General features: G+C 34.6%; 1 protein-coding gene across 2 annotated transcripts in view; it reads right to left on the reverse strand.

The window, feature by feature from the left end:
- The window catches only part of LOC136042335 (chromodomain-helicase-DNA-binding protein 1-like), a 28,189-nt gene extending 6,312 nt beyond the window's left edge, over window positions 1-21,877 (reverse strand). The window contains exons 1-6 of one of the 2 annotated variants that reach the window (XM_065727296.1): window positions 21,707-21,877; window positions 19,322-19,556; window positions 10,789-10,983; window positions 6,921-7,013; window positions 4,725-4,929; window positions 2,359-2,512 (exon numbers count right to left, since the gene is read on the reverse strand). In XM_065727296.1, the coding sequence (XP_065583368.1) occupies window positions 2,359-2,512; window positions 4,725-4,929; window positions 6,921-7,013; window positions 10,789-10,983; window positions 19,322-19,556; window positions 21,707-21,717 (893 nt within the window). In that variant the 5' untranslated portion in view covers window positions 21,718-21,877. The remainder of the gene's footprint in view (window positions 1-2,358; window positions 2,513-4,724; window positions 4,930-6,920; window positions 7,014-10,788; window positions 10,984-19,321; window positions 19,557-21,706) is intronic. The other variant, XM_065727297.1, reaches the window with a different exon arrangement.
- Window positions 21,878-25,723: the final 3,846 nt, after the last annotated feature.

Below are 25,723 nucleotides of genomic sequence, written 5' to 3' on the forward strand. Positions count from 1 at the left end.
AGAGTTTGTTATTACAAAGTAAAAACAATGTGATAAAAATTAGAACGAAAACACAGAAAGTCCCAAAGAATATAAAAAAACAATATGGAAACATTTTTATGTTTCCTTATGAAAGAGGGATGTTTGGTGGCTTTCCCGCATAACAAGTAATCTAATTGTGTTGTGCAAGTCATGGGGATTATGGAAGCATTCAATTGACTTCATTTTTTAAGGAGGTGGCTGGGGGTGAGTTAGACATTTTTGAGGAATGGGTTTATTAAGAAAATAAAAAATGTTAAGCTTTATCTCTCTTTCTTTGATTATTAATAGTGATTCAGTTATTTTGCTTCTTCAAGTAGTTTTTTTTTTCAAAAGAAACATTTTTCACGTGGTAAACACGACCTGTAAGAAAAGAACGACAAGTGGTTGTAGTAAACGACACCCATTGAAGAAAGAGAGAGAGAGAGAGAGAGAGTTTTATTACAAAGTAAAAACAATGTGATAAAAATTAGAACGAAAACACAGAAAGTCCCAAAGAATATAAAAAAAAACAATATGGAAACATTTTTTCACCTTCACAAAATTCAAAAAGCCAAAATGTAATTATTTATTTATAAACAACCATCATGCCGGAGTTGCAATTCATGCAATCGAAGAAAGTGATGACTTTTTTCCTGTTTATGCTATGTCAAATCGGACAGATCGATTTGGGCAGAGCAATATCTAACTTTAAAAAATGTATTTGTTTCCAAGTACGTTTGAAATTCATACTACTCATAAATTTTACAAGGACAAATGAAAGTTTAAGACAGTCTTGAGATATAGCATTCTAAGACGAGCTCATACGTCATGAGCAATTAAGCAAATGAAAATAAAATAAAAGCATTTTTATATCCAAATGCACTGAGACTCCTGCCACCCAAAAAAAGTTTTTTAAGTATCTTTATTTTAATCATTTTATCTTTGGTAAGCATTATAATCAATTTTGGTTTTATAAACTGGATTTTTTTTTTGCAATTAACTTGAAGCAGCATGAAACTGCAGAAATGACATCTTACCATCAGATAATACACGTTTAAATTCTAATAGATAGGTAAACCTATCTACAGGTCCTTACTTTTTCTAGTACGATCTAAGATCAAACAAAGCATAATAGCACTATAGGCTGAATTCTCTACATAAATCTGTCAGAGATTTAAATAATTCAAACCTCATCAGTCAGATATCGATCTGATCGGAATAGATCTGATGTTTGATGTTCGATCAAATCAATGGAAATTTAATAGGATCGTAAAAAAAAGTTGGTGTGCAGAGTCGTGGTTTTGTTTCAATGTAACTTTCTTACTAAAAAAAAGAAAAAGAAAATTGCAGCAATTGCCGATGATCAATTGCTATGGTATTCTTACTTCGAGCCTAGTATGGTCTCAGCCTAATTCAGACAAGGAAAATTCAGGCAAAAAGTTTAAAAATTCACAACTTCGCCAAATAACTACCACAAGAAAACTAGCATTTTAAAAAAAATAAACAATTTGGATGAGTGGGCTACAGAAGTGAAAATAAAAATCCATTAAGTTACAGGATTATTCACAAAAATTTACTTTCATCCACTTTTATGAAAAAAAAAAACTAATTTAAACTAAAAAACTTGTTATTCGCCTAACAATCTCTACGGACTATTAGACATAAAAAAACTACGATTTTTTCAAATTCTGCATCGCATTTGATATTTAATATCAAAATCTGTTATGATACAAACCATCCATATACAATAGACCAAGCCCATGAAACCAGTCCAAGTTTATAGGGACTGGACTTGGTCTAGGGTCCATTATAAATACACCAGAAAGTTTAACACATTTTTTAATGATATCCTTTTTATGACATTAAGGAATATGCTTGTAACAGCATAAAACTATAAAATGATTTTACGCGAAAACTAAAAGGCAAATAAAGATAATTTATTGAGATTTTCTCTTGAAAGTTCCATTCATTCAATATCATGTACCATCAATAACTAGGTCCTTCCAATGAGGTCCTTGTTATCTACAGTAGTTTCGAAGGTATGACAGTCCCGTAGCATTAAGACATTTCTTTTAATCAATACTTTATCTTCTTCCATATTTAACTAAATCTTTCATTTTATATATTGGCAAGTGTCTGTAAATATCTATTCATATAAACTTATAAATTTGGCAAGTGTCAGAAATTATACAATAGGTTCCTCAAGCGAGTACTTTTCCATTGTAGAATAGGAGTCGGTTTGATCCCAGTGTATGTAAGAGCTTTTTTTTACGTCCAACAGGATCTTGGGCTAGCTTTGATATAATTAATAATTATTAGTTAAAAATGTAATTATTATAATTTGTAAATTTAACTTACTTTCCATGCATGATCCAGTTCTTTCGTTCCTCTATATTTTGGGGGAGAAATTTAGCCAGGAGTTCAAGCTCTTGTTGATATTTAAACAAAGACTTGGCTCCTCTTTGAACTCCAGCCACTTGGAAAAGCGGCTCTCTGTATTCCTTCTGTTTAACTAAACAAAAAAGAAAAGAATATAAGGAAAGAGCCAGCTGCTGGCAAGTGAAAACACAATTTTGACCTTAAATAAACTTATTTAGACTTATAGTCGACAAGTTTAATCTAGTTAGAGTGCAAAGTAGCTTCCTCCTAATGATCATTTTTCCCATTCTAGATTCAATCACTCAATACTATTATTTTAAAAACCTAGGATTTGTGTAGTATGTGGTTGTTTTCCTGATTTACATATCAGAAAAAAAAAATGTATATCAAACCCCTCCATGTTCAGGGGTTGGAGCATGGTGGCCCACCAGAGGTCTTTTGAGTGATAAGACGTAAACATGGCAGTAGAGTAGAGGAGGTGAGTAAAAAGTAGGTGTAAATTCGCCCAACCAAGCCCAGACATCTTAAATTAAGTCATATTCCCTGCAAAAGGAACCATATCTACTGTATATTATATGGTTACTAGTCTATACCGTTACCAGTAGATAACCATTACCATTTTACCACTGGTAGGGTCTGAAAACTATCCTTTTCTTTTTCAAGTAAGAAGACATTTGTACGAAGTACACTAAGCAACTGAGCTTTCTTTCGTGAACCCCGTCGTCGTAGACTGTCTGCTGGTCCTTCTGCAGTGGCACTAAACCACAATTTACATAGATGGTGCCCCCCCCCCTCGTCACGATCAAAAATAACATATTTTACTTAATCTTTACATTGTCTCCTCATATTTGGTCACAGTTTCCGCTTTCCTCTTTAATCCGTTAAATTTGTATCCATTTAATTTAGACCAACAGTCCTCTTTTGACGCAGTTCAAGAGGAAAATATAGAAAAGCCCTAGCCATAATCAAAAAATTCACAAGTTTTGAAAATTATTCAACGGGAAGAAATTTTTCAAGAAATTGGCATAAAATTTATAACAATGATTCCAGCGCATCTACCTAACTAGTCGAGGAGAAAGTTAAAATTTCTGAATCCAAACTTTATCTCATTCCAAAGAAAAACTTTAAAGCAATTGAACGACCTTCCATCACTTTGACCAATAGACGCTTACTAAAAAAATTAACAGCCTGACTTTATACGGATTCTGGCTTTTATTGAAGTGAAGAAAATATTCCAAAGGATGAAAGCAAAAAGTGCTTGGAGTAATTTAGAGCAGCTTCTATAAATTCTTAGACCACATTGGATTTCCGTTTATAGCTAAAATAAATAATTTTAATTTGTATGTTTAAACCTACAGAAATGGTAAAGAAATTTGAAAAATGGACTATGGAGAAGGAGTGGTAGAAGGTAGATGTCAAATAGTAGATGGATAAAGGATATACGATGTAGAAAAAGGATGACGATGGTAGATAGACAAAATTAGAAGGTAGAGGTAAATGATGGATAGATAAAGCTAAATATCTGCTATCGAATGATAGCAAGATTATCGTCAAACATTGAAATACTAAACCGTGAACTTGCAGAAAAATAACGTGCCAATCCTTGCAAAGGGATTATAAACCATAAGACAGTGAAGAATATTGAGAAACATATATATACTAATAAAAGCCCAAATATTGTGATTTTATTTTCAAATGTGAGTACCATATAAGAGTTCCGTTTGATTTTTTTTTTTTTCCTTTTGTTAAATAGCATTTTCCAGAACTGCTGTTATTTTTCTGTTTTTGTAACTATTTAGTAGTTTTTCCTCCTCATTTTCAAGTCAGAAAAAAGCTTTCTGGCGTTAAGCCAAAAATTTTGGCTTAAAGATGTATATTTATTTACCATTTTTTTACTTTTTAATTAAAAAGTGATACTGGCATATAGGTAGCAATTTATCATAGTAGCCTAAATATATGGATTGTATACAAGCAGTAAAACATGTCAAGGAAATACATCAGGGATTAAACGAAAAGCTAGTATTCCCCAAACGGAGTAGGATGAAGGTATAAAAGGTTATATGACAATAAAAGTTACACCCGTTCTTATTTAGTTTCATTTAATTTTGTTTACATTTTGAGCGACATTTAATAGTTTTGCATATGGGGTACTTCTTCAAATAAAGTTAACTTAACCTGAAAGATGCCATACGTAACGCAAAAGTTTTTTTGTATTTATTCCATAGGCCAAGGATTTTATTGTAATAAATTCATTGAATAATTCATACCCTCTCCAGATTGATCTGGAGATAATAATAAGAATTCATACCCTCTCCAGATTAATAAATTCATTGAAAAATTCATACCCTTTCCTGATTCATCCGTCTTAAGAGGGATTTGATCCCTCCGAAGAGGGATTATCATAGCTTCCTTTGCTCTTTCTATGATCAATTGTCCTAGTCGCTTCAAGTCATCTATATTTTTCTCTTGTATTTCAGCATCTTGAGCGACTATATCAATCCTTTCAATCGGATTTGAAAACTTCGATAAGCTCTTGATCAGTTTTTGGATCTGAAATTCCATAGAATAAATTTTAGTTGGAAAAGACAGGCCTTTGAAAAACAGCTAGGGAAAAACTAAAATGAGAAAACACTCAGGCTATGTTGTACGATTTGGTCCATTGTGAAGAAATATTTACTTCAAAGGAAGGAGGGGTCATGAATAAAAAATAAACCTAGTTCAAAGACCGCACTAACATTAGTCCACATAAAATATATTAAAATGAAGCCTAGCTCCAATAATAACGAAGATTTTGGAAACCAAAAAACTTGATTTTCCGTTCTCATGAAAAGCTGATACATGCCCCTTCTTTTGGGGCACAATGACATTTAAAAAATATAGATTTTCAACGAAATTCTTTACAATTTTACAATAATTTTATTAAATCTAATTGAAAAAAGGGAATTTGTTTTTAGCTCTAACTATACGTTTTGGGAAGAAGCGTAGTAATTATATTGATTTTAAAAATAGATATAAAATCTTAAGCCAAAAATTGATACCAAGAGGTTTTTCTGCAAATAAATTAACTTGGCAATTTAAAAAATTTAGTTTTCATTATAACAAACTTTTAAATAAATATCAAAAGAATTATCTGGAAATACTTAAAGAAATTTTCAACTAATTTCGGAGATTCGACAAATATGATGATGCAGCGCCATTTATTTTGAATTGTGTTTCTAATAGAGCGGATTTTTATAAGAAAATAGCCACATGGTAAAGATGAATTCTATAATTGTTTAGTTCATTCATTTTTTTTTTTTTGCAATGTGTTAATATTTGTGATTTGGTAAAATTTATCATATTTAGTTTACCTATTGTTGCTAAAAAGAGGGATATATTAACAGGATAAGCTTGTTTTGGTGTTACTTGGTTGTTTTACATTTGCTGGTTTTTTTTTGTTTTTTTTTCATAGGCATGTATTTTGGGGGTGATACCTGGCACGGGGATGCCATGGATATTCTGTGGTAGCCACAACACTTGGCTGGGTAGAGAATTTAAAGTGGCGAAACCCTATAGGCAAGTGTATTCTCCTGATGAGCCCTTGTGTTGGGTTGTTGCCTCTGAATTATTTGTCTTTATTATTTTTTCTATTGTTTGGTAAATGACGACTTATACTTATTGACGACATGACTGCCTGTCCATGGATTATTCTTTATGGTTGATTGTGTATGGCTATGCTGTTTGACCTATGTGATTGTATGGATGATTAGGGTTAAGGCCTCATTCAAGTGCTGGTCTATAGTAATCACTAATTTAGGAAAAGTCTTCCTTTTCTCCTTCTGTTTTTTTTTTCTTTTTTTTCGTGTTTGTGCTGTTGCATTGGTGATTTCTCTTTTCATGATAAGTAAATGGAATCCATAATTTACATTTCCCCATATCTTTATATCTATTCCTTGAAAACTATAGTAAGTACACCCAATTTGATTAATTGTATAGTTTTTTGTGATTTTTATTATTCAAATTTTCCATACGTTAAAGTAAGAAAAGTAAGATTTAATCAAATTTTGTCTGAATTTTTTTCTGGGACATGGGGGAGGGGGATAACCAAGATTTTGCGCTGGGCCAAATATATGCCAAAACCACCACTACATCAAATTGCTTTCATTTAGATCGTGCCAACCTCTTCGACACGATAATAAAATTAGATGCAATGGTAGCTGAATTTTGAGTAAGTTATTAATTACAATTTTTGAATTACAGTTAATATTTTGTAATTAACAGTTATATTTTGTTAATATTACAGTAATTCAATATTTTGAATTACAGTAAACTGTTATTAATAAAAAAGAACTGTAAAAAAAGCGTCTTAACTAGAACTGAAGCAGAATACCTAAGAAACTAAGACAGCCAACTAACGGCCAAAAATGTTAAAAGTACGTGTTGCAACTAGCAAGGTTTTATTTCCAAAAGCATATATATTTCCTTCAACACTTTAAAAAGAAGTAGTTAGTTGTTAAAGATTTTACTTAAAAAAGCAATACTATGATTCGAACTCAACCTACCTCCTTATTATTGAATCCTTTGATTTTTTCTCTAGCATTTGACAAATCTGCCATCTCATGTTCTTGTTCGACTTCTTCAGGGATGAGATGGTCCTACGGGGTTTGAAAAAAAAAAAGTAAAATAAATACCATAAAAGGCATAGTGCTAGAGATAAGAGCCAATCACGACCATGACTAGGAGATATAGTTGGATGGTCTACGAGAGGTCTTTGAGCAAAAATATGTAAGCGTGGCAAGAGGAGGTGGGTAAAGGGTTGGTGTAACTTTGTAACCAATCCTCAGATATTCAAAAATTACAACCCATTTCTAGCAAAACGAGCCGTAGTTAATGTGTATAATAGTTATCAGATCGAGTAGTATCGTCGGCATAACTGCTAGATGTCTATTCTTTACTTATTTTTTTATTTTAACTTATCTTAACAGAGAACAAAAGATAAAGAAAGGGGGAAGAAGGAGAGATAAAGAAGGAAGAGAGAGAGAGAGAGAGAGAGAGAGAGAGAGATAGAGAAAAATTATCAGATAGCGATTGCTTTCACAACTGCCATATGAACTCATCGACCTCATCATCATGCCACATCAACCTCGTCACAAGTGCCATATGAGCTCCTGGCTCTCATTTTTCTAAAATTATTCCAACCATCTTCCACATTGTCAAATTTTAAACTTTTAAGTTTAGTATTGCACTTTTCATGGAAAGTTTCTCTCAAATTGTCATCCTGGAGTCTACCAACATTATAATTTCCCGAAAGGTAGTTCCACTTCCAAAATTTCAACTTTGGATTAACCTTAGACACTAGTAGATTCTATCTTTACTTTTAACATCAATAACAGCGTTCCGATATACCATAGTATCTTATATTAGCCCTGCCAGTCTTCGGTTTACTCTAACATAATCTACAAGGTTTGCTGTCTTACCATCACTTGAGTACCATGTCAACTTATGGGTCATTTTATGACCAAACACCATATCGGTTTTACTTAGATTGTTATAGCTACAAAATTGCATAAGTCTGTAGCCATAACTGCTTTCTTTTCCTAAACCAAATTTACCTAGGCTAGGATACCATCTATCCCTTTTTCTACCGACCCGGGCGTTAAAGTGTTTGAATAAAAACATTTTATTTCCACCTGGTACCCTGTCAATTTACTCCTGTAACTTAGCAATTGGTATTTTATTATTATTACCTTCCTAGTCTAAACAAGCCCTACTCCTTGTCCTAGAAAAAAAGAAATCTGTATCACCAAATTTCCTGCATCCTCCTCTTTGGAAACGAGGTTCTAAAACTCCCAATAAGTCCAGTTCAAATCGTCTGAATTCGTTAGTCGTCACATATACGTCATGTAGAGATGCAAGCTGAACCGTGTTGTATTTGGAGTGCCGGCAAAATCAGATGATTTAAAATAAGAGCTTTAAATCAAAAGATCCTTCTAAATATAAAATTTCATTAAGATCTGGTCACCCGTTCGTAAGCTACAAATACCACATTTTTTCAAATTACCCCCCCCCCAACTCAACCAAAGAGAGCGGATCCGGTTATGTCAGCCACGTATCTTAGACTTGTTTTTATTCTTCCCATCCAGTTTCATCCCGATCTCTCCGCTTTAAGTATTTTCTAAGATTTTCGGTCACCCCCCCCCCAACGACGCTGGATCCGGTTGAGATTTAAAATAAGAGATCTGAGTCACGAGGTCCTTCTAAATATGAAGTTTCATGAAGATCCGATCATTCCTTTGTAAGTTAAAAATACGTCATTTTTTCTAATTTTTCAGAATTAACACCCCCTCCCCCCGATAGATCGGATCCTTTTCAATTATGTCAATCACGTAACTAAGACTTCTGCTTTTTTCCCATCAAGTTTTATCCCGATCCCTCCACTCGAAGCGTTTTCCATGATGTTAGGTCCCCCCCAAACTCCCCCCTATGTCACGAGGTCCAATCAGGATTTAGAATAAGAGCTTTGAGACACGATATCCTTCTAAATATCAAATTTCATTGAGATCCGATTACCCGTTCGTAAGTAAAAAAAATACCTCATTTTTTTTTAATTTTTCAGAATTACCCCCCCCCCCCCCAACTACCCCAGAGAGCGGATCCGTTTTGGTTATGTCAATCTTGTATCTTAGACAGGTTTTTATTCTTCCCATCCAGTTTCATCCTGATCTCACCGCTTTAAGTATTTTCTAAGATTTCCAGTTCCCCCCAACTGCCCCCCCCCCAATTACGCTGGATCCAGTTGAGATTTAAAATAAGAGATCTGAGTTATGAGGTCCTTCTAAATATCAAATTTCATTGAGATCCTATTACCCGTTTGTAAGTTAAAAATACCTCATTTTTTTAATTTTTCAGAATTACCCCCCCCCCCCACAACTACCCCAAAGACAGCGGATCCGTTCCGGTTATGTCAATCATGTATCTAGGACTTGTGCTTATTTTCCCACCAAGTTTCATCCCGATTCCTCCACACTAAGTGTTTTCCAAGATTTTAGGTTTCCCCCTCCCAACTCCCCCCCAATATCACCATATCCAGTCGGGATCTAAAATAACAGCTTTGAGACACGATATCCTTCCAAGCATCAAATTTCATTAAAATCTGATCAACCGTTCGTTAGTTAAAAATACTTCAATTTTTCTATTTTTTCCGAATTAACGGCCCTCCTCCCCCCCCCCAGATGGTCAAATCGGGAAAACGACTATTTCTAATTTAATCTGGTCCGGTCCCTGATACGCCTGCCAAATGTCATCGTCCTAGCTTACCTGGAAGTGCCTAAAGTAGCAAAACCGGGACCGACAGAATTTGCGATTGCTATATGTCGCTTGGTTAATACCAAGTGCCATAAAAACCGCCCATATCACTAAGTCGGGAACGTCAAGCGAACTCCAAATGTTTAACATTGGAGGTACAGGAAGACTCCTTGAGAGTCCATCTTGCCTTAAACAGCATGATCGTTTTAATGCGATTGGGTGTAGATATCAGCTTAAATAGCAAGCTACTTTTAATGTGATTGGTATAGATATCAACTCAAATAGCTCGCTCGTTTTTATACATTTGGGTATAGATATCAGCTTAAATAGCACGGTCGTTTTAATGCGGTTGGGTATACATGTCAGCTTAAAGAGCACGCCCGTTTTAATACGATTGGGTAAAGATATCAGCTTAAATAGCACGCCCGTTTTAATGCAGTTGAGTATAGATATCAGCTTAAAAGAAAGAAAAAAGTAACATTATATCTTTGCCATTACTGGAAGCGGGAAATACCATTCTTAATGGCCGAAGCAATTCGACTGCATTTCGTGCAAGCATCACAAAATATCAGCTTAATACCCCAGCAACAACATAGCCTGATAAAAAGCCAAGAATATATATTTTCTAAGAATAGAATTATATACAGATTCCCTTGATTTTAGCGTCACACTTGAACTAACAAAGCAGAAATTTGAGATGAGAAGAAATTGATTTAAAAAAAATTATATTTACTTTAGTATGTTCCCAGCTGCCAGATTCATCTTCAAAATCGAAGAACCACTATTCAAAGTATACATGTTTTCTCATTTCAAAAAGATGTACATTGTATACTCGATTGACCAATCATAAATTTAATACAAATTTTGAGACTATCCACAAGCGTGGAGACTATCCAGCAGAAGTGGCTATGACAAGCCTTTTGGATAGACAAAGATTGAATGTGAACAAAAACTACACTAAATAGCCCAATGGGTGGAAAAAACAAGCAGGTAATCCCAGATCAGTTTGGGGTAAGACTATAAAGATAACTTAGGCTGAGATGACTTGGTTTCGGCACATGCCGAGCACATATATAACACTGTCTTATTGAAAAAAAAAAAATATGATTGTTCTAAATGATTTACCATAAAAGTTGAACTAGACGGACCCGCAAGTTGCTCTTCAATTGGCACAGGAGGGAGGTTCGTAACGTTTCTGCTATCATCCGAAAGGCTTTCTTGCTCACTTTCACCATCTGATTCTACTTTAGGCTGAGATTCTACAAGTGATGCTTCATTGGCCGCCTCAAACTGAGTCGCTTCATCTGCATCTACACTAGCCTGCAAAAGAAAGATTCGTCAATGAAGACAGCAATATAATTAAAAAACTCAATGCAAAGAATTGTAGGGTTCAATAACTAAGTGGATCAAGTCCAACAAAACTGTAACTTTTAAAATACAAACTTTGAAGAAAAACTAAATATAGACAAAAGACTGGATAAATTGAAGAAGATAAGAGCATCAATAATTTGCTTAATAAAATCGCTGGTTGTCAATAGTGGCTAGTAAATGGGGGCTACTAGGATAGCAAACGTGCTTATACAAACACGAACAAATACTACATTTATGACACCCTTAGCAAAATATTAAAGCAGCAAATAGCTTACAAGACCTCATCAAAATTTGCGATCAGGCCATAGCAGTTGAATTCATATTTTGGCCGATAAGGAGTCCAAGGCAAGTGAGCAAATTGGAAGAATAAATTTCCTGACCATCAAACTTCACCGCAAACAAAGTATAATCATTACTCTTGGGGTAAAAAACAGCATAGACCAGCTTAAGCTTAATATATCATCAGCATCAGCATACGATCACTAAACACGATAAATGCAGCTAGTGACCGTAAGCGACTGTGCCTCAAAACGTTATTATTAAAGTGTAGGTGAGGTAATGGCACCTTGTCTAATTCCCTTTTACACAGCAATAAGACCATCAGAAATAACAAGTTGCAATCAGTAGGAATCATCATTCTAAGATGAAGCTTTCTGTATATTCTTCTAAAGCATGTAACAATTGCTAGATCAAGACCTTGGCCCCGAGCCGAAAGTAACGGATGTATTCTGGATTTCGCAGATGCATAGTCCGCAAATGAGGATGCATAAAGGATCGAATGTTTGACGCATATTATAACTAAAAAAAAAATTAGGACTCCCTTGACTCAATTAGAAGATTTGTATTCTATGAGTATACTCGAAGTTCATACCTTTTTAAAATCCCAGGGAAAAACAACCAACATTTACTTCTTTAATTAAAAATACCTCATTTTTTCTAATTTTTAAGAATTAACCCCCCCCCCTAACTACCCCAAATGAGAGCGGATCCGTCCCGGTTATGTCAATCATGTATCTAGGACTTGTGCTTATTTTTTCCACCAAGTTTCATCCCAATCCCTCCACTCTAAGTGTTTTCCAAGATTTTCGGTTTCCCCTCCCAATTCCCCCCCAATGTCACCAGATCCGGCCAGGCTTTAGAATAACAGCTCTGAGACTCGATATCCTTCCAAACATCAAATTTTATTAAGATCTGATCAACCGGTCGTAAGTTAAAAATACTTTATTTTTTCTATTTTTGCAAATTAACGGGCCACCGCTCCCCCCCCCCCCGATCGTCAAATCGGGAAACGACTATTTCTAATTTAATCTGGTCCGGTCCCTGATACACCGGCCAAATTTCATCGTCCTAGCTTACCTGGAAGTGCCTAAAGTAGCAAAACCGGGACGGACAGACAGACCGACAGAATTTAAGATTTCTATATGTCACTTGGTTAATAAAAAGTGCCATAAAAACAAGTGTTTTTTAACTGAAAGTAAGAAGCGACATTAAAACTTAAAACGAACATAAGTTACTTCGTATATGAAAGGGGCTGCTTTCTCGTCAACGCCCCGCTCTTTACGCTAAAGTTTTTTAATTTTTTAAAACGAAGAGTTGAGAGAAAGAGTCAAACTTTAGCATCAAGAGTGGGGCGTTGATGAGGAAGCAGCCCCGTGTACATACAGTAATGGTTATTGGGAAGTGTACAGACGTTTTCAGGGTTTTTGTTGATAGGAGGGTGGGGGTGGGTCGAGGGGAGGTTGCTATGTGGGAGGATCTTTCCTAGGAGGAATGTGTCATCGGAGAAGAGAAATTCAATGCAGGATTTTCTAGCATTACTATAAAAAAATAAAATAAAAAATAAACATGAAAAAGTTTTTTCAACTGAAAGTAGGAGCAGCATTAAAACTTTAAATTAACAGAGATTATTACGCATATGAGGGGTACTTCTCCTCTTAAACACCTCGCTCTTTATGCTAAAGTATTTTTAGTAATTCTACCTATTTATTCTACGGCCTTTCTGATTCAAGGGTCATTCTTAAAGAATTACGACAGAAGTTTAGCTTTAGTGTAAAGAGCGAGAAATTAACGAGGGGACAAACCCCCTCATATACATAATAAAAATATAAGAATAAAGAAGTTCATTTCGTAATTTAATTCTTAGGTTACGTATAATTTTTACTAATAAAAACGTTAGTTAAAAATTAAAAGTTCTAGTTGCCTTTTTAAGTAACCAAAAAATTGGAGGGCAACAAGGCCTCCTCCCCCACCCCTTATTTCACAAACTCGTTGATCAAAACTAAGAGAAAGCCGTTTAGCCAAAAAAACGAATTAACATCCAAATTTCATTTCAATAATTTATTTACGGAGGGCCAAAATCAAACATGCAATAATTCAAAAATGTTCAGAAATTAAATAAAAAAAACTAGTTTTTTAACTGAAAGTAAGGAGCGACATTAAAACTTAAAACGAACAGAAATTACTCTGTATATGTAAGGGTTTATTTCCTTCTCAACACCCCACTCTTTACATTAAAGTTCGACTCTTTCTCTCAACTCTACTTTTTAAAACAGTAAATACTTTAGCGTAAAGTGTGGGGTGTTGAGAAGGGAACAATCCCTTTCATACTCGGAGTAATTTCTGTTCGTTTTAAGTTTTAATGTCGCTCCTTACTTTCACTTAAAAAAACTAGATTTTTTTAATATTTATAACATGTAAGATTGGGAGCTTTTGTCTGTGTAGCCTAATACCTTAAATTGCAATAAGGAATCATCTAAGGATTGCTCCTTAGAGCAATCTTCCAGTATGTTGTTTCCAGTACAAGAAAAATACACCTGGCCAAGAACTGAGGGTCTCAACCTAATAATAGTAACTATAATGAAAGATAATAGCTATAGAGGTTTTTAATTTAGCCTATAAAAAAGATTGCTTTTTTTCAAGCAGAAAACCCATGTAATGGCTTCTTGAGACATAAGCTGTAATAAATCTGTTTAGAAAACTTCCAACCCATAATAGCAGCCTAAGCTATTACTCTTATTTTAATTTTACATAGGCTAATGGGGCCCTAGAGCAAATAAAGTAGAAATAAAAATATTTATTTCAATGTATACCACAAACAAGATTTCTAATCTCGCTAATGAAGGAAACTGACTGTAAAGTATCCTGGGAATTTCTTCTCAAAGTGCAAAACGTTAAACGGAAATCCGCATAACTTACAATAAGTTTGGGTGTTGAAAGACAGTTCTTAATTATTTAACTGAATAAAAAAATATATTTCCATATGTTAAAAAAGCTAACAACTATGCATTAAAATATGAACAATAATCGGACAGCAAAAATACTTAAATTTTGGCAGAATGCCTATTATGCGTCAGAGGACTTGAGAAAAACGGCTCAGCGTGGTATTTTATTTTTGATTTGAGGGTTTGATATTTTTGCTTATTTTTGGGGTATAGTGGTGTCTTTAACCTGGGATCCACATCACTCGCCTGGAGTGATGGTGGAGGTCAAATATAGTTGGTCCAAATAATGAGCAAGGGTTAGGCCCCCATGTAGGCTACACAACATTTATTCCACAAGTTGTACCCTATCGTCAATACAGTAAGCATCAAATCTAAATTTCACCACACTCTCAAAACAGATTCATTGCTGCAGTCCCTATATCAATTTCACTTGAAATTTTGAATTCAATCGATGAAAATTACCCACCTCTACCCTAATCTAGGATTATCTCATGAATTAGGAAAAGGTGCCAAAAGAGCTATACCCCCAACACTCCTTGAGGAAAACAATAGAGTTGTAAAAAGTTGCTACACAGCTCCTCCAAAGTACCACCCAAAAAATAAGAGAAACCAGATTCTTGACAGATTTGACAATAGAGAAATCTTGTCAAGCAAAGATGAAACAAAAATCTTGCCTATGCAAAGAGAAACCACTTTAAGCCTAAAAGAAGCCTTGAAACCTGAGCACTTTGAATTTGAACTCAGCAAAGATAAAAAGAGAGTCACAATATTTCTTCCAACTGAATCTGCAGTAGCAAAAGCATTGACAATGAAGAAAATAGGTGAAACAGAAGTCCAAGCAGAGGAACTTAAACCCAGATGTGTAGGAGTAATAAGAGGAATACCTAAAGAAATCACTGAAGAAGATATTAAAAGTGATCTTGAATCTGAGTCTAAAGCTTCAATGAAATCTGTAAAAAGTGTGAAAAGATTTAATAGAGAAACAAAACAATTAGAAGATGGCCTATCAGTTTGTATTACATTTGAAAATACTCTTTTGCCCTAAGCTTTATGGCTATATGGGAGGAAAAGAGAAGTTCCAGAATACTAAAGGCCTATTATCCAGTGCTTCAAGCGTCAATAGTATGGGCATATGCAGGCAGGGCACCACAACCAGTTTGTCTCAGATGTGGAGGTCCTCACCAGTCAAAAGAGTGTGAACTTAAGAAAGCAACATTAAAAGAAGAAAAATTTCAAAAGTATAGCTGTGTTAATTGTAAGGGTAACCATTCTTCTACTTCTGGATTGTCTAGGGTGAGAGATCAAAATAAAAATATTTTAAGATTATCTCAAGAAAAAAATATTGGCTTTAATATGGCTTCCATAGCATATAGATCCTATGCAGATGTGTTACATAAGAAAAAGGCCATAGAGATCAATGAACAAAACAAAATCCAAAAAGACATTCTGACTAAGTTTGTGATTTTTGTTTCAAGTGCACCAGAGGTGGTTGACTTGAGGGACTTGGAATTACAAGAAAGGGTCCAGAAGTTATGCTCTCTGATAAAAACGTTATTCTATGAGTAACTAGAATAAAGTGAAATTCTAAAGCTAATCAAAATAAGCCCTTAAATGAGAGTTTTATCATTCAATAATCAATCAGTCAAAGAGTTAAAAAAAAAGATTTAATTGAGAACTTTGCAAAGAATAAAGAAATTGATATTATCTGCCTACAAGAAACATGGCTGACAGGCAGAGATACATGTATAACGGAAGTATTCCACATAATTAGAAAGAATCGAGAAGAAGGTAGAAGAGGTGGATTGATTACGGCCATCAAAAAGACAGTTAACCATCAGGTATTGAACTTTGGATCAGTAGTAAATCAGAAGGTTTTGTAAAACCAACAGAACAGTTTTTAATAGTAGGGTATTTTAATCCTCACTCTGATATTTGGTGTGGTTGTGGAAATAAAAATGGTAGTGGAAATGCATTGGAGAAGATCCTAGAAGGACAAGATGAAATAATTCTTTTAACATCATGAGGGTTAGTGTCTTTTAACACTAGGGCAAATCCATAGAGGAGTTTATATACAATAATTGTTTTAGCCTTTCCATCTGGTAGAATGGCAACTAAGACAGCTGTCACATCAGAAATAGTGGCTTCATCAGTGACCACTTTCCTGTAATTGTGGATACTGAAGGCTGAACGGAAAGCCCAAAAATTGATAGCCAGGCAAGGTTCATATTCAAAAAAGCTAATTAGAAAGAGTACAGAACAGGTCTGGGATCTATTGAACTGGAGAAAGAACTCAATTCTTTTCAAAACAGAGGATAAAATTAAGAGAATTTTATTAGAGAATTAGCGAAACCAATTACAAGAAAAAGAAAGTAAGTTTTGTCCCAACCCCAACCAAAACAAGCAGTCACATCCACAAATCCATCAACGCGTCAGAGGGGGGGGGGGGGGGGCTGGATCCGCCACAGATTCGAACCATGTTTCTGCTATCAGATGGAAAGCCACTTTAGATGGCAAGCAAAGTAAGCAAGAGGTCGACATTGATGTTGGACTAAAACTGGGTATTAATTTCCAATATATATTTGTAGCTAACAAGTATTTTCTTTCCTCTTAATCATTAAGAGTAACTAGTAGGCACGAACCATCGTCCACGAAAATCGTCCAAAAACAGGGAAGAAGAGCTGGATACTTCTGGTCAGCACAAATTACGGGTTTCTGATGCGCATATAAGGTTAAAAAAATGGTTCTGGAACCAAATAATTTTTATCAGTAAACAGATCGGAAATAATCTTTTTTTTTTGGGGGGGGGGGAGGTGAAGCATTAATATGCTTACATGTAGCTCTTTGAAAAGTAATGACACTGATTGGGCGCCAGAAAACTGAAGACGAAGTTGTTTTTAAGCAGGAGCAGCATTTCTTGAAACCTTTTTTAAGGGAAGTGAAATAATTTATCTTCAGAAAAGAATTCAGCTTGAGAAGTACTATTTTAAAAGATTCAAGGAGTCAACAACTACGACGTTTAACTAATGCTGAAGAAACAAAACCCAAGCACTATTCATATAAAACTACTTTCAAAAAAGTCGATGAAAGGTCCCTTAAACGCCATATTGCACAGAGAGGAAAGATCTAGTTGCTCTGAAAAAAAAAACCGTAGAAAAAGTAATTAATAAGACGGCAAAGGAATGCCTGAAACGAGCATAAACTATGAATTCCGACTCGTTTACCACGTACACCTACCTATTTCATGGAGGGTCCACAAATACTTTTGTCTGCTCAAAAACACTTCCATCTAGATTCTACCCTCTTCAAAATGAGTAAAAAATGGATTTTTACAATAATTGTCAAAGAAATCTATATAGCTCCAAGATTTACCCCCTACAGCTTAGCCCCAAGCTGTGTTAGTTTCAGGATATTAGTTGCCGCAATGATTTTATTACTAGTAGTAGTATTCAATTCGAAAAAATGAGACATTTTAACTTACAAACGAGTGATCAGATCTTATGATATTTAGAAGAATCTTGTGCATTCAGAGCTCTTATTTTCAATCCCGACTAGATCCAGTGACACCGGGCGGAGTGGGAGGGGGAAACTGGAAGTATAGGAAAACCTGATAATTGAGGTATCTTTATCTTACGAATCTTAATGAAACTTGACATAGAATGATCTTATGACTCAGATACTCCTTTTTAATTCGAATCAGATCCACGGACATAAGAGGGTGGAGGGGGGAACAGAAATCTTGGAAACCGGAAATCTTGGAAACCGGAAATCTTGGAAAACAATTGTGTGGAGAGAACGTGATCAAACTTGATAGGAAGAATAAGCACAAGTTCTAGATATGTGATTGCCATAACTGGACCAGGTCCGCTCTCTTTGGATGAGTTGGGGTGAATTTCCAGCGCTTTGCCGAGTTCGGTGCTTCTGGACGTGCTAGGACCATGAAAATTGGTAGGCGTGTCAGGGACATTGGGATTCTATCCCACTTTACAGGGCTATAATGAGAGAAAGATTGAGATGGCTAGGATACTTTCTGCAGATGAAAGAGGACAGATTACCAAAGATCGTCCTTTTCAGCCAAACATCTAGTGCTAAAAGAAAAGCAAGTCGTTACCATTTAGGTGGCAGGAGGTCACAAGGAAGGATTTAAGAGAAATTTGAACTTTTTGCTGGAGGGAGTAAAGACGAATGCTTTAAATAGATCGATCTAGAAGAGGATTGTGTGCAGCTGTGTTGGCCTCAGGCGGCTTGGTGCTGCAGTGAGTTGCTAGTAGTAGTAGTTTGCATGCCGGTAAACCGTTTATTTAACCACTTTATAACGAAATGGTTTTATCGAATACAGGGACATGATAGCTACCAACTGACAATGCTTGCTTTTTGTTTCTTTTTTAAGTATTGCTCAAGAAGGAACAGTTGCAACTTAACACACTTAATGATCAGCATATTTCTAATTTGAAATTGCTGACCTATTTTTCCGCCTATTATGCTGGTTTTGAAACAATTTTTTCGATGGCAATTCTTTCCTTTGATTTATTTAGGAGAGCCCTCTTTCCTCCATCCGTCAGTGAATTAAAGGGGGATATCTTTACTCATTTTTTGGGTGAGTTTTTTTTTCTGGATTGATGTTTTCTGATGTATCTTGACTGCATTTGGAATTGTTTTAAAATATGTAAAAATTTCGGGAATAAAAAGCAGGCACGTATGCAAGATTTTTTTTTTTTCGTTCTCAAAGGGGAAAACCTTTAACAGGTGGCCATAAGTTTGAAAATATCAGCAAACAATACAGGACATATAAGGTATTGTAGGAAAAATAGCGTTTAACTGAGGAAAGTGCTTTTAGCAATGTTTTTCCCTTAAAAGGAGTTCGGGCATCCGCATCAAAATTTGATTGAAGGAAAAGGCACCAGTGAAAGAAAAGAAGGCTCCCCACTTGAAACTAGTTAAGTCTTACTAAATCTTTGTCACAAGCAGTATCTCAAATTACACTCTTGAAATGACCCCCCCCCCCTAAAAAAGCAACAGAAAAGAAAACACTTCTTGCAATATGCATAAAGACAAGAATTTCAATGTACCTGTATTCTTTCTAATTCTCTTTTCTTCATCAAATTCAAGAGATATTTCACTCTTAACTCTAGATGATCCCTTAAGGGGATTTTCTGAAAGTTAATCTTGCTTTCCAAACCAAGAGAACAATCTTTCGAGATATTCATCCAAGAGCGTGGACCAAAACCGTGCTCATAGACACCGATCAGAAGATTGGAATCGTCTTCAGTTGTCCACCAAAACCCCCAACATGGATCTTCGGTTCTATAAGAGGTAAAAGTGAGTCAATAAGTGAAAAACGATAATAAATAAAAAAAGACAATTCAAAGGAATAATCTGTCTAATGTTCAAAAACAGCAAAAAAAGGTGATCAAACAGCAAAAAAAAAGAAAAGCTTGAGAGCGGTAAAACCAAATAAATTGAGAAAGAGAGAGAGAGAGAGAGAGAGAGAGAGAGAGAGAGAGAGAGAGAGAGAGAGAGAGAGAGAGAGAGAGAGAGAGAGAGAGGATTTCAATACGAAGTAAAAACACTGTGATAAGAATTAGAACGAAAACACAGAAAATCCCAGAGAATATGAAAAAACAACATGGATATTTTTTTTTACCTTCACAAAATTCAAATAAGGCAAAATGTTATTATTTATTTACAAACAGTCATCATGCCGGAGTTGCACTTCATGCAATCGAAGAAAGTGATCACATTTTTCCTGTTTACGCTATAATTCGACAGATCGTTTTGGGCAGAGCAATATCTAACTTTACAAAATGTATTTGTTTCTTTTCATTTTAATCATTTTATCTTCGGAAGATATTATAATCAATTTTGGTTTTATATACTGGATTTTGTTTTTTAGCAATTAACTTGAAGCAGCATGAAATTTTAGAAATGACATGTTAATATCAGATAATACACGATTAAACTCTAAAAGATAGGTAGACCTGTCTACAGGTCCTTACTTTTATAGTACGATTTAAGATTATATGAAGCATAATAGCACTATAGGCCAAATTCCCTACATAAATCCGTCAGAAATTTAAATAATTCAAACCTCATCAGGAGAACTTTCGAAGGCTTTCATTATCATTATTGCTAACGTTTCTGTATCCAAAACCGATCACACTAACGCTTCTGGATTACAACACTGGGCGACCTTATTCTCCTTCAATAGAGCCAGTAGTTATATCGCTAAGCTTCAACCACATATTAAATAAAAAACTTGTCAGATGTCGATCTGATCGGAAAAGATCTGATGTTTGATGTTCGATCAAATCAGAGGAAATTTAGTTGGATCGTAAAAAAAAGTTGGTGTGTAGAGTTGTGGTTTTGTTCCATTTTGACTTTCTTACTTTAAAAAAAAAAAAAAAAACTTTAGCAGCAATTGCCAATGATCAACTGCTATGGTACTCTTGCTTCCAGCCTAGTATTGTCTCAACCTAATTCAGACAAGGAAAATTCAGGCAAAAAGTTTAAAAATTCACAACTTCGGCAAATAACTACCACAAGAAAACTGGCATTTGAAAAAAAAAAGAATTTGGATGAATGAGCTACAGAAGTGAAAATAAAATCCATTAAGTTACAGAATTATTCACACAAATTTACTTTCATCCACTTATATAACTAAAAAAAAACTAAATTAAACTAAAAAACTTGTTATTCTACGGACTATTGAGCAATATTAAAAAACTGCGGTTTTTTTCAAATTCTGTATCGCATTTTGATACTCAATATCAAAATCTGGTATGATACAAACCATCCATAAACACAATAGACCAAGCCCATGAAACCACTCCAAGTTCATAGAGTCTGGAGTCCACTATAAATACACCAGAAACTTTAACATACTTTTTAATGATGTCCTTTTTATGACATTAAAGCATCCTTTTATGACATAACATCCTTGCAACAGCACAAAGCTATAAAATGCCTTTACGCTAAAACTTAAAAGATGAATAAAATAATTTGTTGAGATTTTCTCTTGTAAAGTTCCATTCATTCAATATTATGTACCATCAATAACTAGGTCCTTCCAATGAGGTCCTAGTTATATACAGTAGGTTCGACGGTATGGACAGTCCCGTGGCATTAAGTATTTTTTTTATCTGTACTTTATCCTCTTCGATATTTGACTAAATCTTGCATTTCATACATTGGCAAGTGTCTGTAAATATATAATATATAAATATATATTCATATAAATATATGTGAAAAGATAAATTTGGCAAAAATCAGAAATTATACAATAGGTCCCTCAAAAGAATACTATTCCAGTGCACTACAATGAGAGTCGGTTTGATCCATATGCACGCAAGAACTTTTTTTACGTATGTCATCCGACAGGATCTTGGGCTAGCTTAGATATAATTAGTAATTATTGGTTAAAAATGTAATTATTATAATTTGTAAATTTAACTTACTTTCCATCCATTTTCCAGTTCTTTCGTTCCTCTATATTTTTGGGGACAAATTTAACCAAGAGTTCAAGCCATTGTTGATATTTAAACAAGGACTTGGCACTACTTTCAACTCCAGCCACTTTGAAAACCGGTTCTCTGTCGCACTTCAACTAAACAAAAAAAAAGAAAAGAACATAAGGAAAGGGCCAGCTGCTGGCAGGTGAAAGCAGAATTTTGACCTTAAATAAACTTTTAGTCGACAAGTTTATATAGTTAGACTGTAAAGTAGCTTCCTCCTAATGATCATTTTTTCCCATTCTAGGTTCAATCACTCATTACTATTAGTTTGAAAACCTAGGATTTGTGTAGTATGTGGTTGTTTTCCTGATTTACATATCAGGAAAAAAATGTATATCAAACCCCTCCATGTTCAGGGGTTGGAGAATGGTGGTCCACCAGAGGTCTTTGAGTGATAAGACGTAAACATGGCAGTAGAGTAGAGGAGGTGGGGAAAAAGTAGGAGTAAATTCACCAAACCAAGCCCAGACATCTTAAATTAAGTCATATTCCCTGCAAAAGGAACCATATTTACTATATATTATATGGTTACTAGTCTATACCGTTACCAGTACATAACCATTACCATTTTACCACTGGTAGGGTCTGAAAACTATCCTTTTCTTTTTCAAGTAAGAAGACATTTGTACGAAGTGCACTAAGCAACATAGATGGTTCCCCCCCCCCGTTATGATCAAAAATAACATATTCTACTTAATGTTTAAATTGTCTCCTCATATTTGGTCACAGTTTGCGCTTTCCTTTTTAATCCATTTAATTTAGACCAAGTCCTCTTTTGACGCAGTTCAAGAGGAAAATACAGAAAACACCCAGCCATAATCAAAAAATTCACAAGTTTTGAAAATTATTCAACAGGAAGAAAATTTTGAAGAAATTGGCAGAAAATTTATAGCAATGATTCCAGCGCATCTACCTAACTAGTCGAGGAGAATGTTTATATTCCTAAATTCAAACTTTATTTCATTTCAATACAAAATTTAAAGCAAATGAACGATATTCCATCGCTTGGAGCAAAAGACGCTTACTGACAAAATTAACAGCCTGACTTTATACGGATTCTGGCTTTTATTGAAGTGAAGAAAATATTCCAAAGGATGAAAGCAAAAAGTACTTGGAGTAATTTAAAGTAGCTTCTATAAATCCTTGGACCACATTGGATTTCCGTTTATAGCTAAAATAAATAATTTTAATTTGTATGTTTAAACCTAAAGAAATGGTGAAGAAATTTGATGGTAGGAAGTAGATGGATAAATCATATAAGAAGTAGACAAAGAATGACGGTGGTAGATGGACAAATACTAGACGGTAGATGTAAATGATGGATAAAGCTAAACATCTGCTATCAAATCATAGCAAGATTATCGTCGAACACTGAAATACTAAACCGTGGGCTTTCAGAACAATAACGTTCCAATTCTTGCAAAGGGATCATAAACCATAAAACAGTGAAAGAATATTGAGAAATATATATACTAATAAAATTCCAAATATTTCGATTTTGACTTTCAAATGTGAGCACCTTATAAGAGTTCCGTTTGATATCTTTTTTCCTTTTGTTAAATAGCATTTTCCAGAACTGCTGTTATTTTTCTGTTTTTGTAACTATTTAATAATTTCTCCTCCTCAATTTCAAGTCAGAAAAAAGCTTTCAGGCGTTAAACCAAAAATTTTGGCTGAAAGAAGTATATTTATTTATCATTTTTTTTTACTTTTAATTAAAAAGTGATACTGGCATATAGGTAGCAATTAATCATAGTAGCATACATAGATGCATTGTATAGAAGCAGTAAAACATGTCAAGGAAATACATCAGGGATGAAACGAAAAGCTAGTATTCCCCAAACGGATTAGGATGAAGGTATAAAAGATTATGTGAGAATAAAAGTTTAACCGTTATTATTTAGTTTCATTTAATTTTATTTACATTTAGAGCGACATTTAATAGTTTTGCATATGGGGTACTTCTTCAAATAAAGTTAACTTAACCTGAAAGATGCCATACGCAACGCAAAAGTTTTTTTGTATTTATTCCATAGGCCAAGGATTTTATTGTAATAAATTTAATGTATAATTCATACCCTCTCCTAATGCTGCTTACCTTGGTGGGCTTCCATAACGTCTTTGCCTCTCTGCAGAATCAACTCTGCCAGCTTCCTCAAGTCATCAATATTTTTATTTTGCAGATTTGCATCTTTGGCAACCTTTGATATCATTTCAATAGGATCATAAAACTTTCGCAGACTTTTAATTAGCTTTTGTATCTGAAATTCCAAATAATGATTTAAGTTAGGGAAGAAAGGCCACTGAAAAACAGCTAGGGGAAAACTAAAACAAATAACACTCAGGCTATGTTGTACGGTTAAACGATCATCCATGACAATTCGTGACACTTATCGTACTATTCATGACACTACTACTACTAACAACTCAGCACCAAGTCATCTGAGACCAAAATACAGCTACGCACGCTCTTTCTACATTCCAATCTATTTAAAGCATATTTGCACCCTCCAAGGAAGTTCCCATTTCCCTAACAATGTCCTCCCACCCCAATTACGGAAGACCTGCTTTCCGTTTCGCCCTAAGCGGTTGGCCAAAAAGGACAATCCTTGAAAATCCGTCATTCTTCCTCCATAGAACGAGGCCTAGCCATTTCACTTTTCACTCTAGCCCTAGAAAGCGGTATTGAGCCACTCATTTCGTATAGCCTACTGTTTGAAATACGGTCAGTCAGTCGGGTACCCAAAACATTCCGAAGAAAATTTCTCTGGAAAACATCTAGAAATGATATTCACGAGACTTCTCGAAAAAATGTGATATTCCTGAATTTTGTAAAAAAGGGAATCGGTAGCTTCGCTTTATCCTTTTTAGATATACCGAAATTGACGGCAGAGTTTTTACCAAGGTTATACCTCCTCTTTTTGAGTGGAGGACTTCCTGTTTTGTATAATTATACTAATATTCTTTCAAGTTTTATTTTCGAACCACGAGATTTAAGACATTAAGAAAAAAATCATTAGAAATTGATTCTAATATACAAATTGCTTTTAGCAAAACTAAGATAACTGATAATCAATAAAAATAACTAATAATAACGTCATTAAAACTTATGTACCGAAATTGACGGCAGAGTTTTTTTTACCAAAATTATACATCCTCTTTTTGGGTTGAGGGCTTCCTCTTTTGTATAATAATCCGTCTGAACTATTCAGTAAAATTCTTGTTTAGCTACTTTTTGCTATCTTGGAAAGAGGTTAGGTTAGGGAAATGAAACTCAATAAGAAATCCAGGGCCAAAAACATACTCAAGAAAGGTATTGCAAAGCTCCCAAGTTATGCCTCTTCTGGTTTCTGAGTCTTACAAATTTCTCTAGTAGACCAAAAGATCTGACAAATAGTCTACATTTTATCATAATTTTCAGTCACCAGTTTCTTTTTCTGTTTTTTTTTTTTTTTTTTTTTTTTTTTAGTTCTGAAACTTTTTTTTAATTCCTGTCACTTAAGTAGAATGTTAAGCAATGCCAAATGTCTTTTTTTTAACTATGAAATGTAGCCTAGACCTATTTCCAGATCTTTGAAACTTCATAGATAGGGATTGAGCATAGTTGTTGGTGAAGCTAAAAAAATTTCTTCAAAAATATCTAATACAAAGTACATCAAAAGTACTTGAAAATACCTTCCAGGGACAGTTTTTGGTAAAAATCTACTTTAGCTACTTTTGGCTATCTTAGATAGGGATAGATTAGGAAAATAAAACTTTCAAGGATGGGTCTACGTGCTAAAGTGTGTCCCGGGAAGATATTTTGAAGTACCTACCTCCACTCTTTCTCCCTCTAGAGGATCCTGACCTTTCATGACCTTTAAATAGCAGCGTGCTATTAAAATCAAACCATGCAGAATAGATCTTCTTCTTAAATAAAGCACAACAAAATTGTTTCAACTTCACAACTTTACTCAATCC

This window comes from Artemia franciscana, unplaced genomic scaffold, assembly GCF_032884065.1.
Source record: "Artemia franciscana unplaced genomic scaffold, ASM3288406v1 Scaffold_1118, whole genome shotgun sequence".
Lineage (NCBI taxonomy): Eukaryota > Metazoa > Arthropoda > Branchiopoda > Anostraca > Artemiidae > Artemia > Artemia franciscana.